The sequence below is a fragment of the Oncorhynchus kisutch genome, linkage group LG6 (genome assembly GCF_002021735.2).
Source record: "Oncorhynchus kisutch isolate 150728-3 linkage group LG6, Okis_V2, whole genome shotgun sequence".
In the NCBI taxonomy this organism is placed as follows: domain Eukaryota; kingdom Metazoa; phylum Chordata; class Actinopteri; order Salmoniformes; family Salmonidae; genus Oncorhynchus; species Oncorhynchus kisutch.
In genome coordinates, this window is record NC_034179.2 from 20,329,796 (window position 1) to 20,352,168 (window position 22,373).

Below are 22,373 nucleotides of genomic sequence, written 5' to 3' on the forward strand. Positions count from 1 at the left end.
CTTCATACGACGATCGTGACGTCTCTCTACTATTAATCATTTCACATTGTTAAAATAAAGTGGTGATCCTAACTGACCTAAAACAGGGAATTTTTAGTAGGATTAAATGACTTTAAATCTATTTGGCTAAGGTGTACGTAAACTTCCGACTTCAACTGTATTAACCTGAAGTGGTACGAGGTATTTCAGGTATTCTCGGATACCGAAATTAAGATCTGAACCAAATTGGATATGTGAAAATTCCCATCTGACACCCAAGGGTCCTGTAAAAAAAAAAAAAATAACAGATTGCTGTGTAAGCCATCAATTGTTTTGACTTGTCTGGCAGGCAGTGAACCTTTTCACATGCATTTTCTGTTGTAGGCCATTTTCAAATAATTGAGTTGTGGTCTACACTACAGCTTCAAATTTTCATAAATGACATGCCTAATTTAAAATGTCGGCACCATACTGGAAGGGGTGTGTCACGAAGATGCACTATAGGCACCTCTCTGCCAACAATGAGCTTTCTGTCTCCCGCTACTTCATGCACATTCATTGTGTCAATTGTTTGCCCTTTTAATGTTTATTTTGATTGAGCAAGCATAGAAGTACCTGGCCTGAGCGCAAATGTAGGTCTATGAAAGTTCACATTTCGGGATGTCTAATAGTATTGCTGACTCAAAGTTTTTTTCATCACCTCACACAAAGTCAAGTGTTTCCATCCACTGCGAATAACACTAGTTATTCACTGTATTTAAAAAATCTTTCCAACACTTTCCTTCTTTATAGGCCTAATTAACCACCTTGCCTCAGTGTGAAATAGAAAAATGCTGATCCCATATCTCCAGTGGAAATGTCAGAAAATGGGCTACCTGAACCCTTCTCCCTTGTGCAAATACAGCTGTGTCAATTCCAAGCTCATTTGCGTGGAAAAGGGTGAGGACCCAGTTGAAATAATGTTGCAAGTTCGCTATAGCTAGAGAGTGGCAGACAGGCGGAAGATATATTTTAATGCTATTGCCTGAACCAACTGCGATATTTTATTCTTCAAATGTAATTTCAGATCTGAATGGTATTTCACACATTTTCAGACATATCCCAGGTCCGTGGCTACAAAGCCTGATCCGACCCAGGATCTGAGGGTCAACTACAGAATTTCGGATTCAACCTGTTCAGATACTGAGTTGGATCTCGGGTATAGTATATCAGTGAAGACATTTACACTGCACATTGATCTGGTACTGGTACGCCCTGTATATATTCGGCGCATGTGACGAATAAAATGTGATTTGATTTGACAGAAACACAGAACCAAGCATAGTCTTGTTTAGACTGTGTTGGGAGCCATGTTCGTGTATGTACCCCATCAGCCTTTAACCCAAACCAGCAGCATACCACCTTGCATCCCACTGCTGGCTTACCTCTGAAGTTAAGCAGGGTTAGTTCTGGATGGAAGACCAGATGCTGCTGGATGTGGTGTAGGAGGCACTCTTTCCTAGGGTGTAAAAATATGTCATAGGGCAGTGATTGGGAACATTTCCCTGTGTAGGGTGCTGTCTTTTGGATGGGATGTTGAACGTGTGTCCTGACTCTCCGTGGTCACTAAAGATCCAATGGCACTTATTGTAAGAATAGGGGTGTTAACCCTGGTGTCCTGGCTCAATTCCAAATCTGGCTACCTAATCACCCCCAGCTTCCAATTGGCTCATTCATCCTCCCTCTGACCTGTAACTATTCCCTACATTGTTGCTGTAAATGAGAATGTGTTCTCAGTCAACTTACCTGGTTAAATAAAAACCATGTGTATGGAGTTGTTAGATCCTCATTGAGTTTTCCTTGTGGACTGCCAATGCGTGTCCCAGAGAAGGCCACTACCACAGTAACGACACATTCTGCTTGACCAACTTAACTCTGTGTATTTGATGATTCTAGAGTTGTAGAGGTGATTTTACTATTGATCTCAATATCTGATAAAGATTTACTGGGCATTTGAAATGGTGCACTGTTGTCAAACATTTTTTTGTGACACACTCAGAATAATCTTTCAATTTTTCAAAGTATCTTGGAACTAATGCTGATCTTACAGCACCAGACACTGACAGTCAGATCCAGGGCTTCCTTCACCAGCAACATCACTGCTGCTGATGAAAGTCCTGTTTGTCAGGACTGTGGGAAAGGTTACACTGAAGCAGAGGGTGACAGTCCTACCACCTTGGGCTGAGGTTACACTGAAGCAGAGGGTGACAGTCCTACCACCTTGGGCTGAGGTTACACTGAAGCAGAGGGTGACAGTCCTACCACCTTGGGCTGAGGTTACACTGAAGCAGAGGGTGACAGTCCTACCACCTTGGGCTGAAGTTACACTGAAGCAGAGGGTGACAGTCCTACCACCTTGGGCTGAGGTTACACTGAAGCAGAGGGTGACAGTCCTACCACCTTGGGCTGAGGTTACACTGAAGCAGAGGGTGACAGTCCTACCACCTTGGGCTGAAGTTACACTGAAGCAGAGGGAGAGAGCCCTACCACATTGGGCTGGAGCAGAGCTCGCCTACGGGTCCACAGGCTTTATCTGAAGCACCCCAGTGAGGGATAACTAGCCCAGCGGAGAGGATGGGGAGGAGGGAAGATGGGGAAAGGAAACTATAGGTGGGAGGAGGAGAGCAGGGGAGAGCGAGAAGAGGCGTAGTGAGAGGTAAGTGGAGATGAAAGATTTGTGTTCTGAGTAAAATGCAGCAGTTTGCATGAGAAAGCAACCCTTTTGAGTTCTAGATAGCACCTTTTTTCTTCTAAGAGTGTATAAGGAATAGCCTACTGTCCACTCTTACTCACTTCTGCTTTCTGAGCATCACTGAGGGCAGTCTCATTGGAATGAGTTAGGTACATAACATTCCCCAAATCAGAGTGAGTGTGTCAACTGAAACAGTGTAAAATGAATAGAAAAACAATAAAAAGGAAGGGATATCATCTCCCCTCACTGCCGCCTCCTCCCTCTCTGAGTTTTAAAGTCTCCTCCCTCTTCAGAGAATGGGAGTATGAGGGATTGCTTCAGTCGTCTTAAGAGAACATATACGCACATCTACCATTCTGTGTGCCCATCTCTCACTCCATCTCCCAGTCTCCATCTCTCCTCCCTTCTCTGCCTTCTTGACGGACCCACTGCTGCTCCCTGCCTGCCTGACCTGTCCTCAGGCTGAGGATAACCCTGAGCATCGTCAGGAATAGGAGTTTGTCTAAAGAAGGAACATCTACACTGGTGAAGGTCAGTTGTTTTGGTTTTCTTGAAGTTCCTAACAACTGAGAGTTGTTGAGCAAGGGAATGGCCAGGTCTGTGTGGACCTTGTGTTGTTGTATCTGTATATCAGGGGTACATACTGTTGTGGCCACGCATGAAAGGTCTCATCCTTTGTTCCGATTTTCATTACATTTTACACTATCCATAGTAACATGTCCACATAATTTACATTAATTGAAATGCAAACAAAATCTTTGTATATAAATGTGCAGTTTGTTCAGAGTGTTGCCAACTGGCATTTTCAATCAAACAACTGATTGACAAATTGTGCCTTTCCAATGAGAACATACAGAGCTGTAAGGTGCTTTCTGTTAAGTTTCTTTAATGCATGATGGGGCATCTATTAAATGTATGAGGGCACAAACACTTCCTCTAAGAGTAATGTTTTTTTAAAGAAAGCACAAAAATATTGGTTTTTTGTTATTCCATTATTCTGGTGTGCATGAGTTTTTGTATTTATAATCCTCCAGGATAGACTAATGATTTGCCATGGTGTATTATGGATGCAGATCTGCACCTGCAGGGTTCCATGCTTCCTGTGTTCAGGGTCTTCGATGCTTGTCATGGATGGATTCATAATGGAAAAAAATGCTGGCTTTTTTGTTACACTAAAATTACTTGCTCTCTTCTCAAGGTTCTGTGATTATTTTATCATATCAATTTATGTACATTATTTTGATTACACACCATATGGTCAAGATTTGCGATAAGAAAAATAAGTTATCCTTTTTTTCCTCTTATCAACTGCATTGCAATGTCAATGTGAACGTCTGCATGTGCCATTTCAACTGCATGTGTATTGTCATGTGTCATTTCATCTATCTCCAGTAGCTATCACCAAGGTAAGGTCCAGTCCGACCCATTGGTTCAGGTTCTCTGGGTGTTTAAGAGGTGTGTGTGTGTGTGTGTGTGTGAGAGACACCCCTAGTCCCGTCTGCAGTCATGACCAGTAATGAGGAAATTCCCCCGGCTTTGTATTTCCACACTAGGATGCAGCGGATCCGGGAGGGCATCCACATAAGGACCATGAAGGCCAAAAGGAAAGTGGAGGACATCTCTAAAGAAGATGTCCAGGCCTTCTTCAAGAAGCACGCCTTCGTGCTCTTTACTGTAGCTGCCGTCATTGTAGGTGAGTGACCCCCCCACCCCCGGACAGGCCTACATACACAATACACACAAACAGGCCTACATACTCACGCACACACACCCACACACTTTGAAACCCATGCTCTTCTATTGCAATCCAAAATCCAATAGGGAGACTCACCTACAAACCTCATTCTAGAGGTGATTGAGAGACAGAGCCTCTCATTGTCCTCTGTTCTACATGCAGTTTCAAGCCCACTAATCAGCCCTTCTGATTCTCCAGGTATAATCCTAGGCTTTGCACTGCGTCCCTATAAAATGACCTACCGAGAGGTGAAGTACTTCTCTTTCCCCGGAGAGCTGCTGATGAGGATGCTACAGATGCTGGTGCTTCCCCTGCTAGTATCCAGTCTAATCACAGGTACACCAAGTCACTATACGGATGCCCTCCACCAGAGGCAAGTTTAGATGTTTTGAGCATGCAGATGAGGGGTGGATTTAGTGGTGTTTGAAAGACAGGTGTGGAGGCCCAAAGGAAAAGGGAGAATGCCAAAGGGGCTTGAGGCACAAGCACAGGTACTGTAACTTGTGCTTGATCTGTGTGAAAAGTATTTTTCTCCAGATTCCCATTGGTCTCTAGGCTCTGGCATGGAGACAGTCACTTCATTGTACTTATTTTCTATTAAAATGCGGTGTAGAGAATGAGGGAAGAGGGATGGAGGGAGTGGGGTTAGCTTCAGTAGAAAAGACACCCACTGCCTGTGGGTTTGAGAGGGTAGCTTTGGGATGGGTACCCCCTTGAACCTCTTCCTCCTGCTTCACTTCACAAGGATAAAAGCACACAATGTGCCACTCTGCCACTTTCTACACAGCTGTATTGTTTTGTGGCATTCCATGACACCCAGCACCAAAATACAGAAAGTGGTTTGGAGGGTGGTGGGACAAGAGGTTACGACCTAGAAAAAAGGGGCCACTGCCCAGGTACACAAGCAGACATGTAACTACACCATCTAGTATCTTCCTGAGTCCTCAACAAGGTTAGGATCCATATGACCTAGCTTGGTATGACGTATAGTATAAATGACATCACTATGCTAACGCTGAGTGATTTACTGTGACCTTGAAACTAGACCTACAGCAGCAAGCTCTAGTCATTTCTCAAAGTAAGATTGAGCTTATCTGTATCTAATTTTCTTTTCAAACGAACCTCTTTTTAAACTAACCTAATTTGTGAATGTTCAAACTGGCTTGAAAGAAGCAGTGAATGTTTACTTAGAATCCTTTCTCTGATCACATTTTAAACACTAAAAAACAGTACTGAACTGTGGAGAGCGGCAGAAAAGGAGATGTGTGGGGTCAATTTTTGTTTCATCCTTCGTCTTTGTAGTAACCCCTGAAAAGAACCCACAAGTAATTTCTTTAGTCCTGTGAAAGTGGTCACACAGGCTTGTTTGCAGTTTCCATGGCAATGTGGAGATGCAAAGTCGTTATGGGCGCATGGCAAGTGGACAAGTTTCTGAGGACTCAGAGGATGGAGGGAAGAGACAGAAAAAGGGAGAAACTGGGAGAGCTAGTGAAATAAAGAGGCACAGAACAGAGAGAGACACAGAAAGGAGCACAGGTCAGCAGAGGGGTGATTGTGGGAGAGGGAAGCGGGATGAAGGAGATTGAGAGTTGAACGAGGGTTAAATGGAGGGTGAGGAGGTTTAGTCTAATGGCAGTGCCCCTAACAGAATTAAAGCACAGACATCTCGCTTACACAAAACACTTACTCCATCAGCACACTGAATTGGTATAACACACCAGAACGGCCCCTGACACCTTGGAAAATCCAAAGCAAACTTTATTGCAACGCTTTTTCAGGTAGAGGTCTTTCTCTTTAATGGCTCTTACCCATGGCCTATTTGTAAGATTGAGAGATGTCAGTCGGGAGAAGCAAACCATAATCCTTATCTAATTTCAGATGGAGAACGTCAATACATTTACTCGCCTGTATGTTTTGCTATTTTTCTGATTTCTGTCAGATGACTGTCAGGCAGCCCATTAATCTGCACACCTGTTGACTCTTTGTATTAGGCTGCATCCTCCAGCAGGTCAGATAATCTCTGGTCTACAATAATGAGAGATGATAAATAATCTCTGAGAAATAGGAGGAGAGTGACTGCCATGGCAGTAGACTAGTTCACACTGAGGTCATCTATTAGTCTCTTGCAGTGCTGATTTCAGCATGTATTGTACATCTTGGTCTGGCAAAAATAATAAAAAAGTGGGATGTATGCCAGCAAAGCCACTACACAACACTAAACAATACATGAATTGCACTATAACGTGACAAACAGTGCCCACAAACTCTTAGGGCCTCTTAGCTGTCCCAACAGCAGTCCCAACATCTTACCACTGCTGCACCTGGCTATCAGCGGAGCCTTGTCTGGCAGTGAAACAGTTCACTCAGCCTCATTTACTTCCTTTTTTATAAAAACATAGCTGATATGGCTAACTTGCTTAAACAAATTTGGTTTCTAATGACAAATGAGATGTCGTCCCCTTATGCCATAGTTTGTACAAGAGGATAAGACGCAATCCGTCATTTCGATTAAGACATTAACGAGCGAGCTAAGACGGACGTAGTCGATAACTATTTGTTTAGCACTTTTGAAATGTACAGTGACAGAATTCAGAACGTGGGTCGTTCTTAGTGTTCTCCCTGTACACCAAGTCAGAACCGTAGGATAAATAAAGGGGGCATATAAGCAGACAGTGAAAGCTCTTACAATATTCAATGATGACATTTCTCTAAAACAGGCTATATAGGCTACATGTGCACCACCATGTCAGAACAGTAGGCAAAATTAAATAGACCAAATTAGGGTGAGGCACATGGGCTACTAACATCTTACTACACAACATACCCATAGTCTAATCAAATGGCTACCCAGACTATTTGCATTGTTCCTCCCCTCTTTTACGCTGCTGCTATTCTGTGTTTATTATCTATGCATAGTCACTTTAACTCTATCTATATGTACATATTACCTCAATTTCCACGACCTAACCAGTGCCCCCACACATTGACTCTGTGCCGGTACCCCCTGTATATATCCTCGCTATTGTTATTTTACTGCTGCCCTATAATTATGTTACTTTTATTTCTTCTTCTTAAAACTGCATTGTTGGTTAAGGGCTTGTAAGTAAGCATTTCACTGTTAGGTCTACACATGTATTCGTTGCATGTGACAAATACATTTTGATTTGATTTTTTAATTACTTTCTTAGCTACAGTAAACATATCTCCCTGGCATATTACATCATTTATGCAGCATCATACAATACATTTTTGGACTCACCTTGTTGTGCTGTGTTCACTTGAACAGGACCAAAGGTGGTCCTTTGTGGGCAAATTTTTTCATCAAAGTCTGGCATTCTCTGGATTTATGGTGCTTTCAAAACAACTCAGAAAAAAACAAGGTTGAATCTTGATTACTTCATTCTTCAGGTCGTAGCTCTAGAAAGAGGCCAGATTTACAATTCCGAGTTGGATGACCGTTTAAGACACTTTTTCCCAGTCGGAGCTTGTTTATTCCCGACTGCCCAGTTGTCTTGAACTCACTGAAGTCACGTTTTCGCAGTTCCGAGATAAGTTGTTTTGAGCGCAGCACAAATCATGCTTCTGTCACATGGGATGACACTGGAGAGACGAAGCAGGTACGGGGAGTAAAACATTTAATGTAGAATGGACATGGAACAAGACAGGAACAGCGTCAGCAAACGAGTAACGCAAACAAAAGACAATCAATGCAGAAGCGGAAAACAGAGCTGGGGAACTGACAAATATAGGGTAGGTAATAACAGCTGATGAGTGAGTCCAGGGGAGTCCAATATCGCTGATGTGCGTGACGAGGGAAGGCAGGTGTATATAATAATGGATGGAAGGAGTGCGTGATGCAGGGCAGGAAGAGCGGTGAGCAGACGACAGCTTCATTGGCAGCATGGCCAATGTTGAATGTTTATCATTTTAAACTTGGAAAAGAGCCCCTTAACCGCAGATTTGGGACCACACAGCCCGTCACTGATTCCTTCCAAACCACTCATTGGTGAATTTGCGATTTCCAACTTGTTGTGTAATGTTTATGTCCAATATATGTTTTATCTATAGTCTCTTCATTATTTCTCTTCATATGACAAGGATTAAAAAGGAGTTGCCAGTAGATTGTTGACTTGATTCATAATGACTGCTAGCTAGGATTTTGAAAGTATGATGTTGACATGAACAGTCCAATCAAAGCTACTGTACATACAGTTGAAGTCAGAAGTTTACATCCACTTAGGTTGGAGTCATTAAAACTCATTTTCCAACCACTCCACAAATTTCTTGTTAACAAACTATAGTTTTCGCAAGTTGATTAAGACATCTACTTTGTGCATGACACAAGTCATTGTTCCAACAATTGTTTACAGACATATTATTTCACTTATAATTCACTGTATCACAATTCCAGTGGGTCAGAAGTTTACATACACTACGTTGACTGTGCATTTAAACAGCTTGAAAAATTCCAGAAAATATTGTCATGGCTTTAGAAGTTTCTGATAGGCTAATTGACATCATTGGAGGTGTACCTGTGGATGTATTTCAAGGCATACCTTCAAACTCAATCAGCCAAGACCTCAAAAATAATTGTAGACCTCCACAAGTCTGGTTCATCCTTCGGAGCAATTTCCAAATGCCTGAAGGAACCATGTTCATCTGTACAAACAATAGTATGCAAGTAGAAACACCATGGGACCACGCAGCTGTCATACCGCTCAGGAAGGAGACACGTTCTGTCTCCTAGAGATGAACGTACTTTGGTGCGAAAAGTGAAAATCAATCCCAGAACAACAGCAAAGGACCTTGTGAAGATGCTGGAGGAAACAGGTACAAAAGTATCTATATCCACAGTAAAATGAGTCCTATATCGACATAGGCCTAAAAGGCCACTCAGCAAGGAAGAAACCACTGTCACAAAACTGCCATAAAAAAGCCAGACTACGGTTTGCAACTGCACATGGGGACAAAGATCGTACTTTTGGAGAAATGTCCTCTGGTCTGATGAAACAAAAATAGAAATGTTTGGCCATAATGACCATCGTTATGTTTGGAGGAAAAAGCGGGACGCTTGCAAGCCGAAGAACACCATCCCAACCGTAAAGCACGGGGGTGGCAGCATCATGTTGTGGGGGTGCTTTGCTGCAGGAGGGACTGGTGCACTTCACAAAATAGATGGCATCATGAGGCAGTAAAATGATGTGGATATATTGAAGCAACATCTCAAGACATCATTCAGAAAGTTAAAATTTGATCGAAAATGGGTTTTCCAAATGACAATGACCCCAAGCATACTTTCAAATTTGTTGCAAAATGGCTTAAGGACAACAAAGTCAAGGTATTGGAGTGGCCATCACAAAGCCCTGACCTCGATCCTATAGAACATTTGTGGGCAGAACTGAAAAGGCGTGTGAGCAAGGAGGCCTACAAACCTGACTCTGTTACACCAGCTCTGTCAGGAGGAATGGGCCAAAATTCACCCAACTTATTGTGGGAAGATTGTGAAAGCCTACCTGAAACATTTGACTCAAGTTAAACAATTTAAAGGCATTGCTACCAAATACTAATTGATTGTATGTAAACTTCTGACTCACTGGGAATGTGAAGAAAATAAATAAAAGCTAAAATAAATCACTCTCTACTATTATTATGACATTTCACATTCTTAACATAAAGTGGTGATCCTAACTGTCCCAAGACAGGGATTTTTTTTAAACTGACATGAAATGTATTTGGCTAAGGTGTATGTAAACTTCTGACTGCAACTGTATAACGTGATTTGACGTAATTATATCTGTGGCCAATGACCTTGAGACTTCTTGGATGGGCACTTCTAATGTAACGCTATGGCAACACCCAAATGGCTAGAATTTGAGGTCTACTCATAGACTTGGCGGTGATGGGTAGCCTAGTGGTTAGAGCGTTGGACTAGTAACCGGAAGGTTGCAAGTTCAAATCCCCGAGCTGACAAGGTACAAATCTGTCATTCTGCAGTTAGCCCACTGTTCCTAGGCCGTCATTGAAAATAAGAATTTGTTCTTAACTGACTTGCCTAGTTAAATTTAAAAAAAAGAAAATGTAGTGTCCCCATGAGAGCAGAGCTCTGTATTTTCTGCTGGCTTGCCCCACCACCACAGAAAGCACTGAGCTAGGCTGAAACACCTGCAATTTGGAGCTGCCTTACTCAAGAAAATAAAAAAGAGACCATGTTTGTATGCATCTTTTTATTAACTCAATCCAATTTTATTTTTTTAAACATTATTTGCGAACTGATATGTATTAATGCCAAAATAACATGCAAAACAGGCAAGCCCCCCAAAAAAGAAAATATATTTATAATTTTTGTGCTAAAAAATGTGGGGCTCAAAACAGAATGACGGGTCGCCACTGGTCTCTTGATGTTACACCTGATAGCCCCAGTTCACTGAGTTCAACCTCATTTTCACCTATGATGAGATATGAGAACCCTGCTGTTCCAATACCAGCCAACAATTGCCTGTTCTGGCATAGACACTTCTCAACAATTCTGTGGCCCCTCAGTTCTCAGTGTTCCTGTATCTGCCTTAGGGCATTGGGTTTTTCTTGACCAGAGCAAGGACTCACCCTTCTGTCTCTCTGGCTCCAACACCATCCAACACATCAGCATAGCTTCAGGAGCTATCCCGAATGCAGGCTAATATGGCTAGGCAATTGCTATTTCAAGTGTTTTCATACCACTGCTAAGAAGAAATGTTAGAAATGTTGCACAATGGGATAATACTGTTCTTCTAAACAACATCTCCCCTGTCTCTCCCAACCAGGCATGGCAGCACTGGACAGTAAGGCTTCAGGAAAGATGGGCATGCGAGCTGTGGTGTATTACATGACCACCACCATTATCGCTGTCATCATAGGCATCATCGTGGTGCTCATCATCCACCCTGGGAAAGGATCTAAGGATGAGTTCATGAAACAGTCGAAGATAGAGGATATCAGCCCTGCCGACGCCTTCCTGGATCTCATCAGGTAGCTAGCTGCATACTAGAGTAGGAGGAGGGTCAGGGGTTTAGTGGAGGAAATATTAACTGTTTTTGTGCCATTGTACCCCTGTGATCATTCATTGTGATGATCATGCTCTTTCATTTCAGAAACATGTTTCCACCAAACATGGTCCAGGCCTGCACACAGCAGGTAAAGCATTTAATGACTTTGTTACTACAAACGGATGCTACAAATTTAACTTCTACGAATTCCTTGAAGACCGTCAGTACGCTATAAATTGTGGATGATATCCCTCGCACTCCCCACAGGTCGAGTAATAACAACAACAAAGTCACGTCGGTGATGTGACAGCATGGTAGGACGTGCCCCCGCAGTTCATATAAAACCGTACATCAGACCACACACGGTCTCAAATCTTCTTGCCTAAAGATTCAGAGTGACAGGAAAGTACTGACGGTCTTACAGATATTCGTAGAACCATAATTACAATTGTAACTTCTGTTCTACTTCATACCTTTCAGACGTCAGTACAGTTATAGTACTATTAACCTCTGATTAATGCGACAATGTCACTGGGAAAATGGCAGGTCCCATGGTGTGGCAGGATGAGACGTTGACCTTGTAAAATCTTAAGAACGAGCAGGGCGACGACCAGGTAGCAGCTGCACATATCTCATTCATGGGGACCCCTTTTAGCGGAGCACTGGATGTGGTGACACTTCTGGTAGAGTGACATATCACATGTTCTGGAACAGGGAGTCCTACACCATTATAGGCCTGAGCGATGACATCCACAACCCAGTGTGAAAACCTCTGCTTGGACAATGCAAGGCCTTCTGACACAGGAACAGCTGGTCTGACTTCCTGTAGTGCTCCGAGGCTTGCATATAGAGTTTTGTGGGCTTTCCCTCTCTTGGTGGCCCTGGATGGGTACTGGCAAACAATGCTATGAAACCACACACTATTGCAGAGACTTTGATATTACTAGCCACAATTGATATGGTGAAAAAACGATGTGTGGGGAGACAGAGGCACAGAGACTCAAATTATCTGTGAAAACCAGGCCCTCAACTCAAGGCTAGCTGCACTTCCCTCACCTTTACAGGCATGATGGTGCAGTTAATGCTGTGGTCAGAGAGTGCATCTCGCAGGTGGCCAATGCCTAGGCAGGCGGGGAACAGGTCATGACCATCTTCCACTTGTAGTTCAAATCCAAATGAGGAGCAGCCATGCATGCCCAGCAATGGTGATGTGGTAGTCTCTCAGCTAAGAATGTGAATAAAAAAATATATTCTCATGCAAATATACTAATGAATCAAATGAACTAATATAATAGTATCCGGAAGCTGTATAACAGAGCAGCTACCAGTAAAGGTAGAGGGCTACAATAATCTGGCAGGAGTTGTACAGCAACCTCAATCATTTATTGTGGGCCTCCTGGGTGGCGCAGTGCTAGCTGTGCTACCAGAGACTCTGGGTTCAAGCCCAGACTCTGTTGCAGCCGGCTGCGACCGGGAGGTCCATGGGGCGACGAACAATTGACTTAGCCTCGTCTGGGTTCGGGAGGGTAGGGATATCCTTATCTCATCGCGAGTCCTGTGGAGGGCCGGGTGCAGTGCACGCTAACCAGGTCGCCAGGTGCACGGTGTTTCTTCTGACACATTGGTGCAGCTGGCTTCCGGGTTGGATGTGCGCTGTGTTAAGAAGCAGTACTGCTTGGTTGGGTTGTGTTTCGGAGCTTCGTCTCTCCCGAGCCCGTACGGGAGAGACGAAGCTCTCAATTTATGAAAAACACTCACAAACGGCTGTCGTTTGGTAAGCCGCTAGGTTGAGTGTTTAGCTAGCTGAGAACACACAGTGGCAGCTAGGTTGAGTTGGTTAGCTAGATAGCTTGTAGTGTCCTAGAGGAGGAGAGGGATGCCTGGGGGAGGCAGTTCGAATCTCACTTCGTATAGTTGGCTAGGCTAACAATCTTCCTAGACGGCCTGCACGCTATGAGACGTGGTTATCTAGGGATACTCATTTTGAGATTTAAACAGTCGAAGGATGACTAGTGCCCCGTGGTCTCGATAACAAGCATGTCAGTGGAGGATATCTTGGCAAGGTTAGCACACACACACATACAAACACACACACTACCGTTCAAAAGTTTGGGTCACTTAAAAATGTTATTGTTTTTGAAAGAAAAGCTATTTTTTTGTCAATTAAAATAACATTAAATTGTACAGAAATACAGTGTAGACATTGTTAATGTTCTAAATGACTATTGTAGCTGGAAATGGCAAAAAAATTTATGGAATATCTACATAGGTGTACAGAGGCCCATTATCAGCAACCATCACTCCTGTGTTCCAATGACCCGTTGTGTTAGCTAATCCAAGTTTATAATTTTAAAAGGCTAATTGATCATTAGAAAACCCTTTTGCAATTACGTTAGCACAGCTGAAAACTGTTGTTCTGATTAAAGAAGCGATAAAACTGGCCTTCTTTAGACTAGTTGAGTATGTGGAGCATCAGCATTTGTGGGTTCGATTACAGGCTCAAAATGGCCAGAAACAAAGAACTATCTTCTGAAACACGTCAGTCTATTATTGTTCTGAGAAATGAAAGCTATTCCATGCGAGAAATTGACAAGAAACTGAAGATCTCGTACAACGTTGTGTACTACTCCCTTCACAGAACAGCGCAAACTGGCTCTAACCAGAATAGAAAGAGGAGTGGGAGACCATGGTGCACAATTGAGCAAGAGGACAAGTACATTAGTGTCTAGTTTGAGAAACAGATGCCTCACAAGTCATCAACTGGCAGCTTCATTAAATAGTGCCCGCGAAACACCAGTCTCAAAATCAACAATGAAGAGGCGACTCAAGGATGCTTATCTTCTAGGCAGAGTTCCTCTGTCCAGTGTCTGTGTTTTGCCCATCTTAATCTTTTCTTATTATTGGCCAGTCTGAGATATGGCTTTTTCCTTGCAACTCTGCCTAGAAGGCCAGCATCCTGGATTCACCTCTTCACTGTTGACGGTGAGACTGGTGTTTTGCAGGTATATTATAATATTGTCTTTGTATCTCAAAATCAATGTGATTAACCTTAAAAATCTAAATGAAAATGATTCTAATCTAAAAAATCAAATTCAACCAGAACGCCCTTAGATCATGGGAAAAGGCTGCACTTGACCGTTGCATTTGAATCATTCCCACAGTGAATGATTAGGCCCGCTACGCTATGAATCCACACACTATTGCAGAGACTTTGATATTACCGGCCACAATTGATATGGTGAAAAAACAATGTGTGGGGAGGCAGAGGCACCGAGACTCAAATCAATACCTTTGTGAGATAACACTGTTAAACGAACAATTTTTGCTATTGTTAGCAATCAAGAGGAAACTAACTGAATGACTCAAAACTCCCCAGCTTATGCTCTCCAAATGGAGAGATATACTGCAGCAGGTAACTTCGATTGTAAACTTTATCAACCCACATCCACTGTGTGCATGCCTGTTCGCAAAACTATGTGGAGGCATGACAATGTTCTATTTCATACTGAGGCTTGATGGTAATCGAGTGTTAGAAAAAAAATTCTCATTGAGAGAGGGGACTGTTGTCATTCACAATGTATGTAAAAGAAACTGACTTTCTGTGAAATGAAAAGAAAATGCGTCTCCCTGACTATGTAACAGACATATTTGGGAAACTGAACGAACTTAACACAAACATGCAGGGGAAATACAAAAACATTCTATGGGTGGCCTCCCGAGTGGCGCAGCAGTCTGAGGCAGTGCTAAAGGCGTCACTACAGACCCGGGTTCGATCCTAGGCTGTGTCGCAGCTTGCCGCGACCAGAAGAACCATGAGACGGCACATGATCGGCCCAGCATCATCCAGGTTAGGGAAGGGTTTGGCCGGCCGGGATGTCCTTGTCCCATTGCGCTCTAGTGACTTCTTGTCGGGGGCTGGGCATGCATGCTGACTTTACTCGCCAGCTGTACGGTATTTCTTCCGACACATTGTTGTGGCTGGCTTCTGGGGTAAGCAAGCAGTGCAGGTTGTGTTTTGGAGGATGCATGGCTCTCGACCTTTGCCTCTCCTCAGTCTATACGGGAGTTGCAGTGATAGAACAAGACTAACTGGAATTGGAAAGTACTAAAAAACATTTTTTTTTAACAACATTCTATCGATGAGTGACCGAATCACTGGATTCAGAGGAAAGAATTCTTATTGGAGAGTCTTCCAAAAGCCATGCCCCCTTCCCTCGCCTGTGCATGTTACTGACAGAAAACAGCATCTGTATGTGTCCAACATGAGTGATGATTGCTCACCTCCAATGCTTGGAAGAGCACTTTAGGACCTACTTCCCAATCTGTTTGACTGTGATCCTGGCTCAGTTGACATACCGGTAAGTGAAATCGAACAGCTAATCGAGCGGTCATGTGACCGAATGCATTCACGGGTCACTACGGAGCAGTTTTTGTTCCTGACTCAAAGGGAATACCCTGCCGTCTCCCTCGAAGCATTTATGCCACATTCAAAACAACTGGGAACTTGTAAGTGGGAACTCGGAAATCTCGGACATCAGTGCATTCAAGCCGACTGGGAAAAATCGTTTTGAAAAATCGTTTCTCGAGCTCCAACTTTCCGACCTGAAGATCACTGAAGCCATGATTTGAGCTCATATTTTTCCAGAGTTCCCAGTTGTTTTGAAAGCACTATAAACCTCATGGTACCCTTCACCAGCTCATATGTGTGAAGCTGGATTCAGTGCTATCGTCTGCATTAAAACCAAATATAGATCTAGGTTGGAGGTGACAGCAGATATGAGGTGCGCACTGTCGACCACACCCCCTGATTTGAGAATCTCTGACGTGACATGCATCAAGCACACCCATTTTATTAGTGGTGGATAAGAGACATTATGTCAGACTAATTTGGAATTGACTGTCACAGCCCCACATTACAAGTATATGATGGTGAGTTGAGAAGCCAATCAGAAAAAGTGTTAGAATGTTTTTCAATTCTGCCAAAGCCCCAAATAAAGTAAACATTTGCTGTTAATTACATCATTTTTTTTTCACATGGTTGCGCTCGCAAGAATATCCAGATATCAAAATGGGGTCGTGGTCCAAAAAAAGTTTGGGAACCCCTGCTTTACCGGGACCTGGGAAAATGCAATTCGAAAAATGGGAGCAGCGAAGCAGTCAACTTGAGCAATATGGCTAAAATAACTTTGCGAGAAGAAATAAGAGACCGTGCGTGGTCTGACGTATGGTTTGTTATGAACCGCGGGCACGTCTTCTCAAGCTGTCACATCAACAGCGTGACTGTTTTAATTATTACCTGGCCTGCGTGGAGCGCGAGGGATATAATCCATACTTTCAACTGTACCAGTCTGAAAGGTATAAAGTAAAACCGCTTTCCTCATTCAATAAGCAGATTAACCCCTAAGTAAAAGTTTGCCACGGGAAATGGTTCTGTTGAAATAATGATGGCCATGAAAAAGGATACGTTTTGCGAAATACTTTTTGTGAATGGACACTATTGACACTTTCAGAAGAAGCTTTCTGGTTTTGGAATTTCTGAGTAGAGAGAAATCATTACATAAGAGACATAAAATTAAAACAACTGAGGGCGACTTTTATTTACACTGGAAGAAAAATTCAGACCACTAGGAACAAATGACAAAATCTGATTAAAAAAATAAAAGTTGTATGAACATTTTTTTAACCTTTTATTTAACTAGGCAAGTCAGTTAAGAACCAATTCTTATTTGCAATGACTTCCTATCCCGGCCAAACCCTAACCCGGGCGACGCTGGCCAATTGTGCGCCGCCCTATGGGACTCCCAGGTTGTGATACATCCTGGACTTCTGCTGTAAATAAAAAATTATCACCAGCAGCAGATAAGAAAGAACCCACTTCCATTATTCATCTGAATGTTTTGGAGTTGTTGTGGTATGGTTGATGGACACAGTGGGGTCTGAACTGCAAATGAAGCATTTGCAGTGTTGCAATAGTAGCATTGTGGGGGTCATGGCGTACCGCAGTTTCGCAGGGCCCCGGGCAAGGTCTGAGCTAATTTCCTGTCATTCTAAACCTTTTTTCCATGGCTTTTTGTGTTGGTGTGGGGGGCGTCGGCATGTCCATGGGGAGCTCAACACTTTGTGGTCTGGACCCTCACCCCATACAGGGTCATCATAGATCCAGCTGAAGCTTACAGAATACTGCTCCAGCCATACAGAGGCCCATTGTTTAATTCACAAGGCTGTGATGAGTGGAGCAGGTGCCTTTAGAGTTTTTGCTCTCTAGTCTATCGAAAGGGCACAAGTCTGACAACCTTCCCTAGACACCTTATCTATGTTCAGTAGATGCACATCAAAATCCAACTTGAAGACTGGAGCACAGGCCAAAATGAAGAGGCTGAGTTAATATTCAGTAACATTACATAAAAAATAATATTTCAGTAACACTTTCACTAAAGGAAATGACATGCTATCATCACTTTAACAAGACAATGATAACCCATCACTCACGTAACCGGCTCTTTCCCTCCAGTTCAAAACCAAATACGGGAAGCGAATTGTCCATGTAACGGTGACGGTGAATGACTCGGTCTTCAACCTGACCAACCTGACTGAGCAGATTACCCGGGAGGAGGTGATCCCTATCCCAGGCACGGTGAACGGGGTCAACGCCCTAGGGCTGGTGGTCTTCTCCATGTGCTTTGGCCTCATCATTGGCAACATGAAGGAGCAGGGCCAGCCCCTCAGGGATTTCTTCGACAGCCTCAATGAGGCTATCATGAGACTGGTGGCAATTATCATGTGGTGAGTAGTTGGTGTGTGTGTGTATAGGTGTTTTATAAGGATGGTGTGTGTGTGTTATGATGATGGTCCAATAATCATTCATTAGGTGTGTGTTTGTGTTTATGCAAACCCCCTGCATTGCATGTGGTTCATGTGTAGATTTCTCTGTGCCTGATCTAATCATCTATGCTTTGAAATGCTAAGTCTACCTATAGAGTGCCTGTAGAGTTGGGAGTTACTATGTGTATCTCTCCCTCTCAATTCAATCAAATGGCTTTATTTAGCCTCTTGGCTGAGGTATTGCTATGAATTATCTGGTAACTATAAACTGGCATGATCTGATATAGGTCTTTAGGGTTACTGAGATAATTGCAGGACCACAATCTCATAATTGGCCAACAAAGAATCATCTCGGGGCATGTAGCTTCCTGATGCTAAATGATTCCACAGATGAATTACAAGGCTTTGTAACCAAGACCAGTGACATGTTCACTCAAATAAATCCAAAATATTCCCATTCAGATATTTGACAGATTTAAACCAAGTTTTGTTTATGAATAAAGGTAATTTCATAGCGCTCTGCACTCTCAGAATGCACTGATGATTTCTCAAATGTCTGTCCGTGAGAGACTAAACATTTAACTTTTTCAGGCCTACAGTATTACACAGAAAAATAAGTCCCTTTTAACTATGTGACCATATCCTTCCCAAGCATAACCTCTTCTCCGTCCTCTGCTCTACAGGTATGCACCAATCGGCATCATGTTCCTCATATCGGGGAAGATCGTGGAGATGGATGACATCACTGAGATGGGTGGTCAGCTGGCCATGTACACCATTACGGTGATCATAGGCCTGTCCATCCACGCTTTCATCATCCTCCCCGGCCTGTACTTCGCCATCACACGGCTAAACCCCTTCATCTTCATCATGGGGCTGGTGGAGGCCCTCATCACAGCCCTGGGAACCTCCTCCAGGTTGGTCCCCTTACATTAATCTCCTCCCTGGCCTGCTCGGACTACGCCACACTGTAGCCTCGCCTGACTTGGCCCTGACTCATGTCAAATCAAAGCCTATTATAGTAGGGCCAGGAGTGTTCTTAATCAGATTGTGCCTATAAGACATCACCATCCCCGTTAGTAGTGTTACTAAAGCTTACCCCAGGAGAATATGATGAATAGATCTAATACAAAAAATCTAAAACAACAACCACTCAAACACCATCTGTTTCTCTCTCCGTCTCTATCTCAGCTCAGCAACCCTTCCCATCACCTTCAAGTGTCTGGAGGTAAACAACAAGGTGGATAAGCGCATCACGCGGTTTGTGTTGCCGGTCGGCGCAACCATTAACATGGATGGAACAGCACTTTACGAGGCTCTGGCAGCTATCTTCATAGCTCAGGTTAACAACATGGACATGAACTTAGGTCAGATCATTACAATCAGGTAAGAATTAGTATCTAAGGTTAATAAGCTAAAGTTTATGTTTACAGAATCAAAAGATGTTGATATGATTACAATTACATTACATGATTTATCAAGATAAGAGTTTAAAATATATAATTTTGTGCTATAAAACAGCATCACAGCCACTGCAGCAAGTATTGGAGCTGCTGGGATACCACAGGCTGGACTGGTCACCATGGTGATTGTGTTGACCTCTGTTGGACTTCCCACTGATGACATCACGCTCATCATTGCAGTTGATTGGTTCCTGTGAGTAATTTTTCCCATTTTCAGATTGAGACATGAGAATAGATAAATTATATTTGAATAATGCTAAATTGATTATGGTGCAAATATACGCACACTACTTATTGTGTATAGTATACAAATTGTATAATGACTGGAACTGAAACGCAAACCATTTATCTTTCATTTTAAAGGTCGAACATCCTTTTTTTTAATCAACTACAACCCTAGTGACACACTTGTACTATCCCTCGGGTCTTGCTCCACTTTTTGGAATTGCATTTTTTTTTAGTTTTAACATAGAAACATAATTAGGTTGCCCAAATTAATGATTTCAATTAGAATTCCCTTCCCAGAAATTACACAGCTAATTGGGTAGTGAGAAAAAAATCCTCTCCATAAATCCTTCTCCATAAACTAGGAGGGATGGAATGTGCAGACAGAGTCAAAGCCTCATTTAATGAAAACATGGATGTTTCTCACAGTGATTAGAATATGAGAGAGCCTATAGGGAGTGTTCTGACTACTCTTTAACAGGATATATTGGAATTGTCTCTGCTGATAATGCTGTTGACTATTTCCCCTCTGCATTCGTTTGACTATGAGTAATCTAAAGATGTTAGTTTACCTTTTAATCAAAAGCAGGAAATAGGTAAATCTCTTGACCTGTTCAATATAACATGACCAAACGTCCCAGTGGACATAGGCTGGGGTTTTCTTTTAAAAACTGTATGTCCCGCCACCCCTCTCGACCTCGGTCTCTCCTCCCACTGTATATGACTCCTCCCACTGTATATGACTCCTCCCACTGTATATGACTCCTTCACCCTGGTTAAGCTTTTTCTTCTTACGTTATTCCTGGATTGTAGTGATCGGCTGCGTACCACAACCAACGTCTTGGGTGACTCCATTGGGGCTGGCATTGTGGAATTCCTATCTCGACAGGAGCTGCAGGCCAAGGATGTGGAGATGGGGAACATTGTGCTGGAGGAGAGGAAGAAACCATACCAGCTCATCTCTCAGGAAAACGACCACGAAAACGCCAAACGTCCGAAAACTGAAAGCAAGATGTAGAGCAACGCTCAATAGTGCACACACAAGCACACGCAAGCACACACACGGAATGTTTTGGTTAATTTTTGTTTTCAAGCTGTCATATTTGTCCAGTTATTTTCACTCTACCATATTTCCTTTCCTTCGTTATTTTGTCATTCATAAAGTAACTTTTCTATTTACTATCCAACTTTTAAAAAAATGTTTCTTTCTCTGTAGTTGCCCAATCAAATTACTTACATCCGCCACCTCTCTACGAGATAGATAGGCCACCTGTTTTATGGTTTGTCTGGGTATTTTTGTGTTAAGTCATGGCCTAGAATATGTAAATGGTATAAATAATGAGGAAAGTGATATGGGGTGTTGATGTCCAAGGAATTTTGTAAAATTATGAAAGGACAACCTATGTTTGAATGACTTCATCCTTCAAAAAAAGCAACAGAGAACACATTTGTATATAACTACCTTAATTTTGGTGGACCCCAGGAAGGCAGCTAATGGGGATCCATAATAAATACAATTACATTTGATTTGCTACAACTAATGAAATGAGGCCCTATGAGCTGTTTCTGGTGAAAAACAACCAACTTCCTATCATGGGTTAAATAAGCAGTAATTTAAATAACAATCCCCAAGTGGTGTGTATTTTTTTTATTTGATTAACTTTTTTCCATGCTGTCAATAATCCTGTTGCATATGACAACTCCAATTGTATTTGTACTTTATTTTGATTGATCAAATTCTTGAAGGTGGTGCTGTGATGCTGACAATATGGTTAAAACGAGATGTATCCAACAATCGTCATCACTATATATGTATCCAACAATTGTTATCACTATATATTCCCTATTTTGTAGCCAGCCCTAAGACAAACGAGTCTTTTGAAATATCCTTCACTATTTAGTACATCATTATTTTAACATAGCAGGTGTTTAATATTTTTAAGGCTTTGTAGTGATTGTATGTCGATTATATGTGTAAATTAACTATATAATATGGATAGTTGTTTACGTGAATATGTCTTCTTTAATCTCAATTCAGAAAGATATTTGTTTTCAGGGCCGAAATGCCACTCTAATGCCTTGATTAGGAACATAGTTCGTGATAATTACAGTATGTGTGAACTAACTCAAACGGATTTAGAAAATATGTTATTTTCTTTCTTTTTTTCTTTAAGTTTTGAGATATGATGGTTCACTTCCTGTAAAGGCAACATTTGTGGTGAAAAGGAACTAAATGGACTGGTAGATTTGTCTTTGGTGAATAACATTTTGAATAAAATGTAAAAAGGAAGCAATGTTTGATTTTGGTGATTTGTATTCCATGACACACATACAGTAATAAACTGTTACATAACATGTATTAGCAATTATAATAAAGTATTACCCTATACAGCACA

The 22,373-nt window shown here is 42.3% G+C and overlaps 1 protein-coding gene across 1 annotated transcript; it reads left to right on the plus strand.

Moving 5' to 3' along the window:
* Nucleotides 1-1,738: 1,738 nt before the first annotated feature.
* Nucleotides 1,739-22,267, plus strand: LOC109892064 (excitatory amino acid transporter 1-like). Its single transcript, XM_020484481.2, has 10 exons — nt 1,739-3,241; nt 4,264-4,403; nt 4,644-4,781; nt 11,246-11,450; nt 11,573-11,615; nt 17,979-18,250; nt 18,973-19,206; nt 19,481-19,675; nt 19,811-19,945; nt 20,791-22,267. Exons 2-10 carry the CDS (start codon nt 4,265-4,267, stop codon nt 20,993-20,995), a joined length of 1,566 nt encoding a protein of 521 aa, XP_020340070.1. The 5' UTR covers nt 1,739-3,241; nt 4,264; the 3' UTR covers nt 20,996-22,267.
* The last annotated feature ends 106 nt before the right edge of the window (nt 22,268-22,373 follow it).